This window comes from Euprymna scolopes, chromosome 32 (assembly GCF_053919585.1).
Source record: "Euprymna scolopes isolate OS-2025 chromosome 32, ASM5391958v1, whole genome shotgun sequence".
NCBI classification, from domain to species: Eukaryota; Metazoa; Mollusca; class Cephalopoda; order Sepiida; family Sepiolidae; genus Euprymna; species Euprymna scolopes.
The window spans coordinates 62,288,602-62,304,584 of NC_136513.1; the positions used below are offsets into that span (position 1 = coordinate 62,288,602).

The 15,983-nt window shown below is 29.8% G+C and overlaps 1 protein-coding gene across 6 annotated transcripts in view; it reads left to right on the forward strand.

Moving 5' to 3' along the window:
• Positions 1-15,983, forward strand: part of LOC145256384 (mitogen-activated protein kinase kinase kinase kinase 5-like) — a 662,642-nt gene that overhangs the window by 436,413 nt on the left and 210,246 nt on the right. For 3 of the 6 annotated variants that reach the window (XM_080115226.1, XM_080115223.1, XM_080115228.1), the window contains exon 14: positions 567-605. The exons of the other annotated variants lie outside the window; for them this stretch is intronic. In XM_080115226.1, the coding sequence (XP_079971352.1) occupies positions 567-605 (39 nt within the window). The remainder of the gene's footprint in view (positions 1-566; positions 606-15,983) is intronic. 6 annotated transcript variants of the gene reach the window in all.

Sequence of the window (15,983 nt, forward strand, 5' to 3'; positions counted from 1 at the left end):
TAAATTCTATACATGATTCAAAAGAATGCACCAAAAAGAAAGGAGGTTACATCTGGAATTTGTTGTAAATATAACAACCAAAATGAGAACAGTAGTCAGAATAATCTAAATTATTAATCTTCATTTAAAAAATTCCAAAACAAAGGTTCTCCAAGATAACATTAAATCAGAATTTTTTTAAAACTATTTCCTGTAATAAAGCATAGTTAACAATCTGACAATGAAATAATTTGTTACTTTAATGGAAAATAGAAATAGGAGACAGTTTTTTTTTTTTTTTTTTTAGAGCTAGCAAAACCTCACTTGCAAAGCTAGGTTCAATTTTTTTAATGTAAAAATCAGTGCAATGGAGTCTGGTAATGATGAAGATGAACAGATTGCTTTTCTATTGCATATGTCTTTTTTTTTTCTCTTTTTTTTTTCTCTATTGCCATTGGATGTGGTGAAAAAAAGTGGGGGGTTTGGGGAAATTCTTGTTGTTGCCAGTTCTGTTCTATGGCAGCTAGCAACAGGAAGTTGTGTCTTTCATGTACAAGAATCTAGCGTTGTGCATTGTCTTCTCCTAGGACATTACTAGAATCTGTAGATGAGGAACTGAGGCACAGGTAGGAAACTGCTTTTTACCTTAAAAAAAAACTCATCAATTTCATTCATCACTGGACAACATTACTCATTCCATCATTCATTCCTCCTTCCTTATTTTTTTTTATCTATTTTCTCATTTTTCATTGTAAAACTTTATTTTCTTTCTTTTTTAATAATTAAACAACAACAAAAAAGACTATTGTGATCGTATTGTTTTCACTCCTGCTTCTTTTGGCTTTTCTTTTAAGCTTAAAAGCATTTCTGAACCGACAAGCTTTAAGTCTGCTGCCTTTGGATGCTTTATTTCATTCTTTGGTGATTTTATTTTTTTTTTACAATCATTTCCCCATGACAAAAAAAAGCATTGTATTCTATTTTAAATATTCCAATTTTTTGGCATATAATAATGAACTCTTAGAATCTCAGTAACAAACGAACTGTTTTTATTTGATTGGACTTTCAAATGTTACAGCATGATAATATTATGAATTTAAGCCAATATTGTTTGCCTATGTCAAACTATTGCAGCACAAAACACTCACAAAGTATTACAGGTTCTGCAAGTGGCCTTAAATTGCATCCAGTGGTGAGTTTTTCCAATTTTGGCTTAGTGAGGAGTATGGAGAAATCTGCAGCGATAATACTTGTCAGGATTCTATCGGAAAGAAAAAAAATCATTTATAAAATACACACTACAAAAAAGAAATCATTTATAAAATACACACTACAAAAAAAAATTATTTATAAAATACACACTACAAAAAAAATTATTTATAAAATACACACTACAAAAAAAATTATTTATAAAATACACACTACAAAAAGAATTATTTATAAAATACACACTATAAAAAGAATTATTTATAAAATGCACCCTACAAAAAGAATTATTTATAAAATGCACACTACAAAAAGAATTATGTATAAAATGCACACTACAAAAAGAATTATTTATAAAATGCACACTACAAAAAAAGATTATTTATAAAATACACACTACAAAAAGAATTATTTATAAAATGCACACTACAAAAAAAGATTATTTATAAAATGCACACTACAAAAAAAGATTATTTATAAAATGCACACTACAAAAAAAGATTATTTATAAAATACAAACTACAAAAAAAATCTATATATATAAAAGCGAAAATGTGTGTTCGCTTTTTGTGTATGTCTTCAAAAGGCTTTTTTCCGGCGGATTCTCAAGGCCGTCGCTCATTTTTAAAACTTTTTATATCGCGTCTAAATGATAATATCTATGACTTAACAACGGTGGTCGCCTCTTTATTTAATTTGCCCGATTTTGAAATGTTAATTATTCAACATTTTCGGATCTGCATGTGTTGCATTCGTTTTTCGGTATTTAAAAAAAAAAAAAAAGCGAAACTCGATTCGAAATACTGGCCCACGGCCAGTGGTCTCTAGAAAGCTATGTAACATTTGGTCAATGTCGGCTTCGTCATATCAGACGGTTGCTTTCATTTCGAGACAAGACACTCCCCCTGACAAACAGGGAGCTGTTTTTTTCCAAAGTTTGTTCACAACAAACAAACCGGTTTATTGACCTCATTAAAAACTGTCCCGCAGAAAATGTTAACTGCTGAATAGCTATCGTTTACCATCGCTGCATGTGCATTAAGCTTTTTCGTATAAAAACACAGACTCGCGTTAAATAAAACACTGTCCCGCACTCAAAGTTCACGTCAATAACCCGTCAAAAACAGACACCTGTTTTTTTTTTGTTTTTTGTTTTTTTTTCACATTTTATTATTTTCCAACAGCGCGTGCTTCGTTTTTTGTTTTTATTTTTAACAACCAACGATTTTTCTTTTTATTTACCCAAAACCACACACACACACCTCCAAACACCCGGGCAATGCCGAGTACCCCTCGCTAGTTATTTATAAAATGCACACTACAAAAAAAATTATTTATAAAATACACACTACAAAAAAAATTATTTATAAAATGCACACTACAAAAAGAATTATTTATAAAATGCACACTACGAAAAGAATTATTTATAAAATGCACACTACAAAAAAAATTATTTATAAAATGCACACTACAAAAAAAATTATTTATAAAATGCACACTACAAAAAAAATTATTTATAAAATGCACACTATAAAAAGAATTATTTATAAAATACACACTACAAAAAAAATTATTTATAAAATACACACTACAAAAAAAATTATTTATAAAATGCACACTACAAAAAGAATTATTTATAAAATACACACTACAAAAAGAATTATTTATAAAATGCACACTTTTAGGGTTCCAACTATGGGTTAAATAAAAACCAACTTGAAAACAACAAATATATTCTATTAAAAATTTTTTCTTCAAAATCTTTGGATTCAGCATTAAATAACCCGAAAAGGGTTGATATGCCGTAAAACAAAAACAACCAACCAAGCAACCATCAACCAATTATACATGAAAAATATTTAGATACATACACCATGGTAAATAATGTTAAAAATATAAAAAATAGTAAGTATGGCAATGTCCATAATATTATCATGAAATGAAATAAAATATTTTTAAAACTTTTCTTTATTATTAAAAATGTGCTGAGATTCTAAAAGTTTCTATATATTGAAGTAAGCTAAAAATTTGACTGTTTAAAAAAGAAATCTTTAACACTTTTCTTTTGCATGGCGGTGTAATTGTAACAAAACACCTATTCTTTTGGTAATTTTTTTATTCCCAAAGAATGGATATCAAAAATAAACTTGGCTTTTTTTCTTAAATATTCTTGGACAAGGTTTTAAAATTTAAAATTGAACTGCAATTAAATGAAGATAAAATAATACTAAAACGTGATCAGAATTTGTGTTGGCAATATGAGAAATACTTTCTAACTGGAAAGTTTTGAACTTGGTGTTCAATTGTAGGTTAGCGTTTGCATACATATTGAAATTCTCAGAAGAATTGACTCTAAATTAAATATCTGTTAAAACGAAAGCATGTGTCATTACTTGCGTATTACCGTGGCCTTCGTTATAAAGATGGCCGGCCAGCTGAAAAAATGACGTCATCGCCGAGGTCCCAACAAGCAAGATATGTGGAACTCTTAGACTGTCAATAATGAACAGTAATTTTTACAGACAGCGTTACAAAACTTCAAAATTGGATTGAAATAAAGAAAGAACACAATGATTTATACTGAAACTCATCTAATATTAATAATAAAAAATAATAAAACACAAGTTGTTTATAAGCAATTGAATATTTCGTTGTATTATAGATTTTAAAGATTAGAATGCGTTCTTTAATTACTTATTACATTTTTAAAAAGTGAAGGAACACGATTTGATTTGTAGTAAACTTGAAGTTTATTTAATATAATTAAATGAAAATTATGCATGTAAGATTATGAATATTTGAAGCAGAACACAAGCAAAACATTTGAAATATTAAAATTAAACTATTTTTTTAATCAAATGAACAATATTTTTTAAATCAAAATGAACAATATTTTTTAAATCAAAATGAATTTTTTTTTTAATCAAAAGGAATATTTTTAATCAAAATGAACAATATTTTTTTTTAAATCAAAATGAATATTTTTTAATCAAAATGAACCACAATATTTTTAAATGCAAATGAACCACAATATTTTTTCAAAATCAAAAACAATATTTTTAATAAATTCATGAAATATTGCACAGTAAAAAAATAATTAACCTAAAGAAAAAATCATGTTTCTTATTTAAGATTATTTCACCACATAACAAAAATAACATGCAAAATCATTTTTTTATATCCATATTTTCAGTTTGTTAAAATACGTGGGTTTGTATTACTGTAAACATAGATTCGAAAAAGTTGTCAAAAAACAAATATATAACAAATAAATGTTATCAAAGGCAAGATAAGTTACTTTTCTACCAAACTGGATATATTTTTCGTGTTTTTATTCAATGTAACATGTTTATTCAGCTCGAAAACCATACAGTGTTTACCGATGTATTGGAAAATTCAAGATGGCGTCTGACTCCCTCTTTAACACGGTAAGTTTGGGAAAAGGTGTTAGAAATAAAAAACTGGTTAAAATACTGTTAAAAACTCGCTCAATATATGTTACCGTGACATAGCTTGACATATATTTTTTCTAGTTTTTTTTATTTATAACACCTTGTTTTTCGAGCTGACTAAACATGTTACATTGAATAAAAACACGAAAAATATATCTAGTTTGGTAGAAAAGTAACTTATCTTGCCTTTGATAACATTTATTTGTCATATATTTGTTTTTTGACAACTTTTTCGAATCTATGTGTGCAGTAATACAAACCCGAAATGAACGCGCGTTTTTTTTTGTTTTTTTTTACTTTTAAGTTTCATATATATATATATATATATATATATATATATATATATATATATATATAAGTATTTTTAAATTTTATCTTTCTAGCTTTAAAAAAAGTTTAAAAATGTTATCAGCCGGCATAATTTATTTTTAAATATTGAAAATTTCAGGAAAATTAATTTTTGCTAGATTTGTAAAACATGTGTCAACAGTTTAAAAAAATCGTCTCTTCAAAAGAGTCGATGTTGTCTCGCATTTTCATTAGTTTTGTATGCTGTAAAAAAATTTTTTTAATATTAGCAATTTATTTGAAGCTTCTTCTTTTGAATGGTAAAAAACTTAGGATGATAATATTGAATTAAATTATAGTTACATCGTGTTAAATACAGGAGGGAGCACGTTAAAACTTACTTTGCTGAATAGAGATATCCACGAGTGACTACCGGTGTTTACCGGTGTCAAGAAGCAACTAATGGACTACCCGTGATGACGTCAGCAGATTAAATTATTTTTGCCCACCGGCCATCTTGTCTTTTAAGACGGTCTTGGTATTACGCACCTACATTTAGCCTAACATTATTTAGTTATGTACTTAAAAAGTATTATTTTTGCATTTTGTTGAACAAAAATAGCATCTAGTAATAATAATAAAGGTCTGAGGATTGTCTCCTGTGGCACACCCGCATTTATATCATGTTCTTTAGATGTACAGCCATCAAAGACAATCTAAATTTTTCTCTTAAGTAGCAATACCACACCAGTTTTTTCTTTAGATTGAATAAACTCAAATCAAGCATTATTGAAAAGAGCATAAAAAATAAAGAAATAATATCTTGTTTTTTAAAATTGGCCCTTTTGAACTGGAGTTATGACCATTCAAAGTATCAAAAAAATGTGTGGTTCACTGGACATTTTGCCTTAAGTCGATCCTATTCAAATGCATATATGCTTGTGACTGAAAATAGTAGGAAATTTGCACAATTTACAGACTAACCCATCTTTAAAAAAAAAACTGTATCTTCAGATCTTTTTAAGATATTATAATGAAATTTTGAACAAATTATTATAATACCATGAAGGTTCAGTTGACATTATTTATTACCATCTCACTTGGTAACGTACGGACTAATTAGCATATTAATTAGCATATTCCAGTTTCATTTTAACAGCTTTAAGTAGAAACATCATAAAAACAACTAAGAAAAATGGCAAGTAAGGCTTTATCATCAGAGGAAGTATTATTCTGAGAGACATTATCGTTTGCCATTATAACATCATGAAAAGTCTAAGATGGCAACCAGGAAATTCAAGATGGCAACCGAGAAATCCAAAATGGCCACCATGACACAGTTCAAAGTAATTAACAAAATATGACTTGTAGCATATTAAATTAAAGGAAATTTTGTACAGATCAGAATTTTGTTTTCAAGTACATTAAACTTATTAACATACAAATTAGCATAATTAAGTTTCATTTTAATGGCTTTAAGTAGAAGTATCATAAAAAAAAAACAGTTAAAAAAATGAGAGGTAAGGCTTTATCATCATGCGAAATGTTATTCTGATGCACTTTATCATTTGTCATTTACACCATGAGAAATCCAAGATGGCAACCAGGAAATCCAAGGTGGCCACCACAAAACGATTTAAAGAAATTGATTAAACAAAATATGGCTTGTAGCATATCAAATGGGAGGAAATTTTGTACAGATTACAATTATAATGTTTTCAAGTTCATTAAACTAATTAGGATAATTAAATTTCATTTTAACGGTTTCAAGTTATTGTGACAATTATTGGTTTAGTTTTTACCACTATTTTGTATAATTTTTTTATTTTTAAGTCATTGTTGAGACTTCAAGAGACATCACAGCCATTTTTTCTTGTTCTCATGTAACACTTGACACTACTTGTTTTTTGAACAGAATAAACATTTACAACACCAAAAATTTATCGAGATAGGTAGAAGAGTAACTTGCTTATGGTAACATTTATTTGTTATACATTTGTTTTTTGATCACTTCTTCATACCTCTGTGGACTGTAAAACAAACTCAATAAAACTTATTCTTTTACTGAAATGGATAAGTGGTTTGTGTGTTTTAACTGATTTAAAAGCATAGTCATTGTTGGTTATCCTTTTTCAAAGAATTTATTTTTTAAAAATATTCTTTTCCTGTCCATAATTAAAACTTATGTTTTCTAAATAATAACAAAAATAAAATACTTTATGTTCGTAAGTTAGTTGACGAACACTTGTTTACAGATTTTTTGTGCGCATCTTGGCACACAAATATTTTCATGTTTATATGCAGTTGTCACTACTTCTAGCGATTTGTGCATAAGTTTTTATCCAATTCTTTTCAAATTTTAGAACAAAAGAAATTAATATATTTGCTATTAAATAGTGTCTGAACACGGTTTCTATCTTTAATTATCTTTGTACTACAAAGCATCAACTCTGAGATATTCTAACTTTTGACTGTAAAGACGTACGTGTTGTGTTCAAATTTTGAAGCTAAGACAATTCTTTTTCCTAATTAGCTAAAACAACTAGAAACGTTTTCGACTGGTACAACTTCCGCTTTGAGTATTTATGTGAACCCTAACCCCAACCATTTATTTGCAAAAAGTGATCTACCACCAGCGGGCATGCTCTGCTGGCAGGTTTCATCGTTAATAGTCAGATTTAAATAGCGATTTCTTTGATTATACAAATCACAACAAAAATATTAAAATACCATTTTAAAGTAAATTTTATTGTGAATCCAGTTATATAAGTTTTATTTTAATGGAGGTAGTAGAAATGTACTTATTACTGATTTAAAGCCTATGAGTGTCAAATTAAGTAGTAGTGTGTGCCTTGTCCAGCGCTGAACGTTATGGTGTCTGGTATTGCTAATCTAAGGACGATTTGATTGTTAAGTATACGTCCAGTAATACTATATCATTTAATTTTCATAAGAAGACCATCGTGCTAAACCCTGTCAAAGGCCTTAAGTAAGGTTACTGACTTAGCCTACCCTTCCTTATCCACTGCATGGTATATACATTCAGAGATTATAGTTTGGATATTTGCAGTAGAATGGCTTGCCTTAATCCTTGCTCTCAATCAGAAAAAAGTTTATTATCTAAGAAGTGGCGAACTAATGCTTAATTGGTTAAGGACTCAAAGATTTTGATGAAGAGATGGAGGAGGCTAATGAGGCAATAATTTAGTGGGTCAGTTCTTTCACCAGAATTCTTGAAAACTGGTACAACAGAAGCAATTTTCCAGCACTCAGGAAAGCGAGATTCAGTAAGGCATTTGTTGAAGACTTTAGAGAGAACCGGAGCAACCTTAGCGAAGCATTTTTAAAATAGTATAGCAGGGATAAGATCGAGCCCATATATGCCTTCAAGGTGTCTAGTTTTTTATGGCATCATAAACAAGTGAAGGGGTGATTTTCAGATCGTGTACGGCTTCTGTCTACAAAAAAAAATTGGAAGGGGGCGATTTGTTGTGTCTATAGTGGAGTTAGAGAAAAACTGTCAGGTAAGCAAATTTGCCTTTTTGGTTGCTGTGCAGACAATCTCAAGATTATTAGATAGTGGGAGAATTGTTCATTGCCCATTATTTAGTACACTATAAAAGTGTAATTTCTGGAAAATTTATTACAAATTTAGTACACAGTTATAAATTTTCCAGAAATTGCGAGTTCCTAATTTCTGCAACTCAAGGCGTTTTCTGGTGACTTCGGAATGCCTTCTCTTGGTTGCAGCTACTTTTCTCTTACAATTATTTCTACCTTCTGCAAACTTTTGCCTTATGTCTGATAAGTCTGCAGAATGCATGCTGCCTTTGAGCAATGGCAGCTGCACAATCAGAGGCAAACCATTGTGGAGAGTGTTGTTTGCTAAAGAACTTCTGTGTGAGAACATGTGCTTTAATTGCTGCTTTGAACCTTTCATTATCCTCATTTGCACTCTGTTCTGAAGTAAGAGAAAAGATAATACATATGTGGTCAAGAGTTTAGGGTGATTTCTACTATTATCACAATATTGGACTATGGGCATTTGTTACACAATCCTCGAGAACTGTGGTCAGAAATAGATCTGAAAGTGAGACTTGCTGACCCTGTCGTTCAGGGAGATGGGTCGGGAAAAGCTATGTGTGATGATATCAGCTGCATCTGTGTAACTAGAGAAACGAAGCCAATTACTGTGGTGGACATTAAAGTCATCAAACCCATGTACTTGGGCACTAGTATCTAGGGAGAGTGTTGTATCTATGCTGTCAGACACTTGGTTTATTGGGGTACAGTCTTGGGTCGAGGGAGAACAGTAGAGAAAATCTAAGTAGCTAACTTTATGTTGCAGGTTTAGTCTAAAGAACATTCAAACTGGTCGTCTGATTCTAGTTTAAATTCTCTAGTCAAGGGTAGAGTGTTTCAAATAGAGATTCCAAGTGTGTGCATATGTTTGTCTGAGTCCAGGCATGTTAAAGTTGTTAGAGAGGATGGAGGAGTGTAGCTTAGTTTCACTTTACGTTAAAATATCCAAGGAGTTTGTTAGGAGAAATGATTCTGCATCATCTAAGTTAGTTCTAAGTTCACAGATAATAGTGAATTTGACGAGGCAGTTTGGTTTTGTTTGAGTTTGCATTTGGGTTGATTATAGTTTTTATTTGAGCTATTATTTTACTTAATAGTTTTAGTTTTAGGGTGAGAGGTGCTGGACACTTTGTCCAGCACCTCTCATAGGATGTGCATAATACTACCAGAAGTAGAACATTAGCTGACTCCTCATTCACAGGATTGTAGCCTTGGAAAAGCCCACAAGAGATAGGTGTAGAGTAACTTTACAATGTCGGCATGGCACTACAACCATTCTAATATTATATGACTGATGATGGAGCAGCCGCTCTAAGTACTACCAAAGAGTTGGGCTTTGGGTCAGTCGGAGTACAGCAGCCAAATTATCAAAGTGGTACCCTCATAGCCCTAGTCAGGAAACAAGGACAAGCACTGGGTATCTATGTTGAGTTCATGTGATCGCACCTGGCTAATAAGCAAAGGAGTGTAAAAACCAGGTAATAGGCAAAACCTATCTTCTTAAGTAGTTTAGGTTTTCAAACCGGTAATTTGTTTGAGTCACCAGCTCTAGGAAAGTTGTTGACCAAGATTCAAGAGGCTTCCCTCCTCTGTTTATTTGGTGCCAAGACATATGGAGATCGGTATCACAGGTTTAGCATCAAAATTTTCCTTCAACATGGATGACCTAGAGAAATCTAGGAGTTCATTAGCTTCAAGAGGGGTAGCTTCATGCCTGGGTTTTAAACCAGGTATTTCTGTACCCCCGCATATATAGATTAGGATTAATGGAGTTAATACTAAGTATATATATCTTTATTGAAAAGTTACACTGTTGAAAAGAATTGAAACAGAATTTACATTGTAAGTGGAAAAGAGATGGTAAGTACAAAGCATGGGGTAGAAGCATTTAAATTTTTAATTATTTAAAAGAGGGATTAAGATATGGTTAAAAAATTGTTAATACATTAGTAGTATAAGAATAGGATAAAATGGTCAAATAATATTCAAAATGATATTAGGATTTTATATTGAGTTCTAGAACAGGGACTTTGCATCCTTGAGCCCACAAAAGGGAAAAAATAATATAGATTTAAGTAATGATATAAATTATGATTTTAACTATCTTTCAATATTGGTATAAGATGAAATAAAGATATAAAATATAAATATTTATATTCATTAAGTAGATACTTATTAACAATATAAACATATTCAACATCAATACAAGCAGATATAAAATACAAACTTAGGGTTGATGACTAAACTTGAAAATCGCCCAAAATCACCCTGCTCTCTCTACTAGACTGCACGTCACTGAAAAACTGACCCTCAGACTTAGGGTAGATGACTAAACTTGAAAACCGCCCAGATTTTGCCAAATAGTACTGTCCAAACACAAATATTAATAGCATGTGAAGAATCAGTGTATGATCTTTTTCCACAAATAGTTATTGTTACGTTATCCAAAAAGACCACTTGTTGAAATGTTATTTTTTCTTCTTTTGGTTTAAATGACCTTTCTTCTCTAGTGATACAAAATTTGGCAGCAAGTGCTGAATAATTTCCCCTTTTGATCTTTCTACAATGTGGGAGAAGTGGTAATTTGCCGTACAGAACCTTCGCCATAATGACCACTGAGCACCAAGAGACCAACTGGCACCCAGAACGGTTGAATTTGGTGACGTCACTCACTGGGCATCATTGGGGACAGAAAAAGAATTCAAAGATAAATCTAGGTGGCTTGTAGATCATGTTACAGTTGCCAGAAAAAGTTCTTTTATTTTACCAGGAATAGAAATTAATCAGAAGTTGTATAAGATACTGAACATGTGCAAGAAAATGCATTTAAAAAAACAAAAAAAGAAGCATCGTGAATGAAAGATTCACCTGGACATGCACGAAAGCCAATATAAGCAGTGGACCTCCTTGCAATCTGGAACTTTTTTTTCCAAGTCCTGTTTTGAAATTGGAAAAATAAAGATTATAATAAACGTGGTCTCATTACATTACAACTGTTCGAAATTCATAGCAAGAGTGCGTCAATCTGTTCAAAACATAGTTTGATTGGAAAAAAATCCTACGAGACATTCACCAAGAATCCTTGGCAGATAACAGAAAATCTTTCCAAAAAATAAAAGATGTATAACCCACCCCTTCCTAACCTTAACAGAATTAAAAATGGAGTAGACAAAAAATATTTTGTTATAAAAAATAATTTTAATGTAACCCCCTCAAAACTATAACATTATAACAAAAAGAAGATTCATTTGTTGCTACGCATTTTACAAAAAAATATATATATTCATGAAATTTAACAGGTTGAATTTTTTATTATTTTATTTCCTTTTTCTTAATTGAAATTACTATGCAATGTTTTCAATTATTTTAAAATTTGATCAACACTACATATTCCAGCAGTTTATGCAAGTTGCCGGAATATGCAAACACAACATCCATGGAAAAACTGGTCATTCTCTGCATAAGTACCAAATTTCATACCACAAACTGAGGAAGTGCTAATATCATATAGCATGTGAATCTCTCCATAAGACTTTTGTTTCTAGCATAGATTTGCACGTATCAATGACTTTAATATGATCTGCACAAAGAGCTGCTTTGCAAGCTTTCTAGCTGTGAAATATCTGTCAATGACTTCTCAACTATAAAATCCTCTCTTTCTGATAGGCCTATAAAAGTAGTTGTTGAGTAGCAGAAGTTTGAAGTACATAGTTTCAACGCATACTTTATGATCCATTCTGGACAACTCTCTTCAAGGTTTTCATTAATGATCATCCAAATCATATTCTATAATCATTTGTTGATATTTATGTAGATGACCTAACCCTAATGCAGACGGCAGCACGTCTAAGAGCATGGATGATTAAGAGTTTGATGATTCTCTCTCTCTCTCTCTCTCTCTCTCTCTCTCTCTCTCTCTCTCTCTCTCTACATTGATCTGAAGCATGTGGTTTAATGGGGAGGGCGCAGGAGTGCTTGTTATGTTTTGTAAATCTATAACCAAATTTCTTAACTTTAACTTTTAATGTTCAAATCCTTGTTGTGCTCCCATTGAAACAAATGGCTGTTTTCTTGAAAAAGCTTATTACTTTAAGTTTCTGGAACTAACTTTGACTTTAAAATGGGATTTTTCTGCTAAGATTGTTAGAGAAATTATTGGATCATTTTAATAGTTTAGAAAGTAACTCATTCCTAATGCAGGAATAAAAGTTAGATATGTCCTAAAGATGGAATGCTGCTGCCACATTTGGGTGCTACTGATCTGATCATTCTTTCTTGCTTAAATATATATATATATATATATATATATATATATATATATTATTTTTTTTTAAAACAGTAATCTACGTACACGCGTGTTTGGAGGTAACTACCTCTCAGCAACGTAGCTCGACTGTTTTTAGGGATCAAACTTCAGACCATGTTTACCATAGTCCGACGCCTTAACCGTTAGGCCACGAACCCTAGATGACTTTACTGTTTATTTTTATCGCTTATAAATTTAGATTTGTTGTTGTTTTTTTTTCCAAACGATAAATACGGTTAATAGTGGGTTCGCCTCGAAGCTCATTTTTTTTTTTTTTTATTTACTTAGAAAGTCGCCCATAATTTGTTTGGACGTATATAATATTTTTTTTTTTTAATTTACTTATTATTAGTACGCAGATTACCGTTTAAAAAAAAAAAAAAAATGTTATATACGTCCAAACAAATTATGGGCAACTTTCTAAGTAAATAAAAAAAAAAAAAATGAGCTTCAAGGCGAAGCCACTATTAACCGTATTTATCGTTTGGAAAAAAAAACAACAACAAATCTAAATTTATAAGCGATAAAAATAAACAGTAAAGTCATCTAGGGTTCGTGTCCTAACAGTTAAGGCGCCAGACTGTGGTAAACACAGTCTGAAATTCGATCCCTAGAAACAGTCGAGCTATGCTGATTAGAGGTAGTTACCTCGAAACACGCGTGTACGTAGATTACTGTTTTAAAAAATATAAATAAATAAAAATGTTATATACCTCCAAACAAATTATGGGCGACTTTCTAAGTAAATAAAAAAAAAATGAGCTTCGAGGCAAAGCCATTATTGACCGTATTTATTGTTTGGAAAAAAAAAAAAAAAACGACAAATAAATATATATATGTCTGAAATGTGTGAAAATGCACTTAGGACACTAATAGTGATGTACAGTAAAGTTTATAGTTATATATATATATATATATATATATATATATAAATTTAAAGGAGATTAGAATAATAGTCTAAAGAGCTAAGTGTATTTTAATGTAATAGTGAAATTACTAGTTTAATTAAAATACAGGAAATGCTCGTTGTAATTTAGATATATAATAAGCTCGATAGTTAAATGTCCTAGAGCTAATTCAATATTAAGTAATGTGATTTATAATTTAAAAGTTTTAAAATTTTTAAAATTTAAAAATCAAAATTTAATTAAATTAAAAATCAGTTTCATAAGAAGGAACAACAACAAAGTCAATTATCTGTACGATCGTTTCGGAAATCCGTGCTTTTTATTTGTGGTATACATGAAGTCACGTAGAATAATTATACATAGTTTTTTTGGTAAGCACGGTCTCCTCATCAGCAAATTTAGGAGGATTTCTATTGAATTGAAAAGACACCAAAAATAAACCTAGCATTAAAAGTAAGGCAGATGAATCTGAAAAATTGAAGTAAAAGGTTTGGATATAAAATTTATAAGAAAATTAATAAGAAAATTGGTATAGGTTAGAGATAGAAATGAGTAGAAAAAATATATATATTTTTGAATTTACATAATAAATTTGATTTAAAAATATATAGATATATAATTACCTTTTGGTTTTTCTTTTTTTGAAATCAGGAACTGTATTTAAAGTAGTCATTTAGATGTTTGCTATAGCTTTTTATTTTATTGAATGATGAATTTTAAAAGGGCGACGCTCGTGCAGTAAATTGTTTCCGTTAGCGTATTTTGATTTAGAGACGCTACAGTTAATATCTATAGAGAGAGAGTTTTTTTTTTTTTTTTTTTTTTTTTTGCAAGTTTTTAAGGGGAGATAATTGTCATGGCTTTATTTATTATTTGATTTACGAGTCTAAGGGCGGTAATTGGTTTAACTTAATTTATTAAAAAAAAAAAAAAAAAAAATCTATTTTTACTAATGAGTAATTTTTAATGATTTATGGTGGTTTATATTTATTAAATTTAAACCAACGTTTATGATTACACGATAGAAGCTCGTGTCTTGAATTCAAGACACGAGCTTCTATCGTGTAATCATAAACGTTGGTTTAAATTTAATAAATATAAACCACCATAAATCATTAAAAATTACTCATTAGTAAAAATAGATTTTTTTTTTTTTTTTTTTTTAATAAATTAAGTTAAACCAATTACCGCCCTTAGACTCGTAAATCAAATAATAAATAAAGCCATGACAATTATCTCCCCTTAAAAACTTGCAAAAAAAAAAAAAAAAACTCTCTCTCTATAGATATTAACTGTAGCGTCTCTAAATCAAAATACGCTAACGGAAACAATTTACTGCACGAGCGTCGCCCTTTTAAAATTCATCATTCAATAAAATAAAAAGCTATAGCAAACATCTAAATGACTACTTTAAATACAGTTCCTGATTTCAAAAAAAGAAAAACCAAAAGGTAATTATATATCTATATATTTTTAAATCAAATTTATTATGTAAATTCAAAAATATATATATTTTTTCTACTCATTTCTATCTCTAACCTATACCAATTTTCTTATTAATTTTCTTATAAATTTTATATCCAAACCTTTTACTTCAATTTTTCAGATTCATCTGCCTTACTTTTAATGCTAGGTTTATTTTTGGTGTCTTTTCAATTCAATAGAAATCCTCCTAAATTTGCTGATGAGGAGACCGTGCTTACCAAAAAAACTATTTATAATTATTCTACGTGACTTCATGTATACCACAAATAAAAAGCACGGATTTCCGAAACGATCGTACAGATAATTGACTTTGTTGTTGTTCCTTCTTATGAAACTGATTTTTAATTTAATTAAATTTTGATTTTTAAATTTTAAAAATTTTAAAACTTTTAAATTATAAATCACATTACTTAATATATATATATATATATATATATATATATATATATATATATATATATGTATGAGAAAATATGTAAAAACATTGTATAATATTTTCAAATGGGATAAAAATAATGGAGTTTGAATTTGTTTGGTCAAACATAAACAAATTCTGAATCCTTAAATCATTAAAATGTGTTTTTAGAATAGCATGGATAAAAATGAGACTAAGTCAATCATCACCAATAACTAGGAATTCTTAGAACCAGGGTAAACCTGCTTCTCTCAATCTAATTTTATAATTAACCTATCTTCTTAAAATTTTCTAACAAGATGCAACCGATGGTGAAATACCATACTGCTACCTGTGTGATTCATGGATCAGCAATTAAGTCC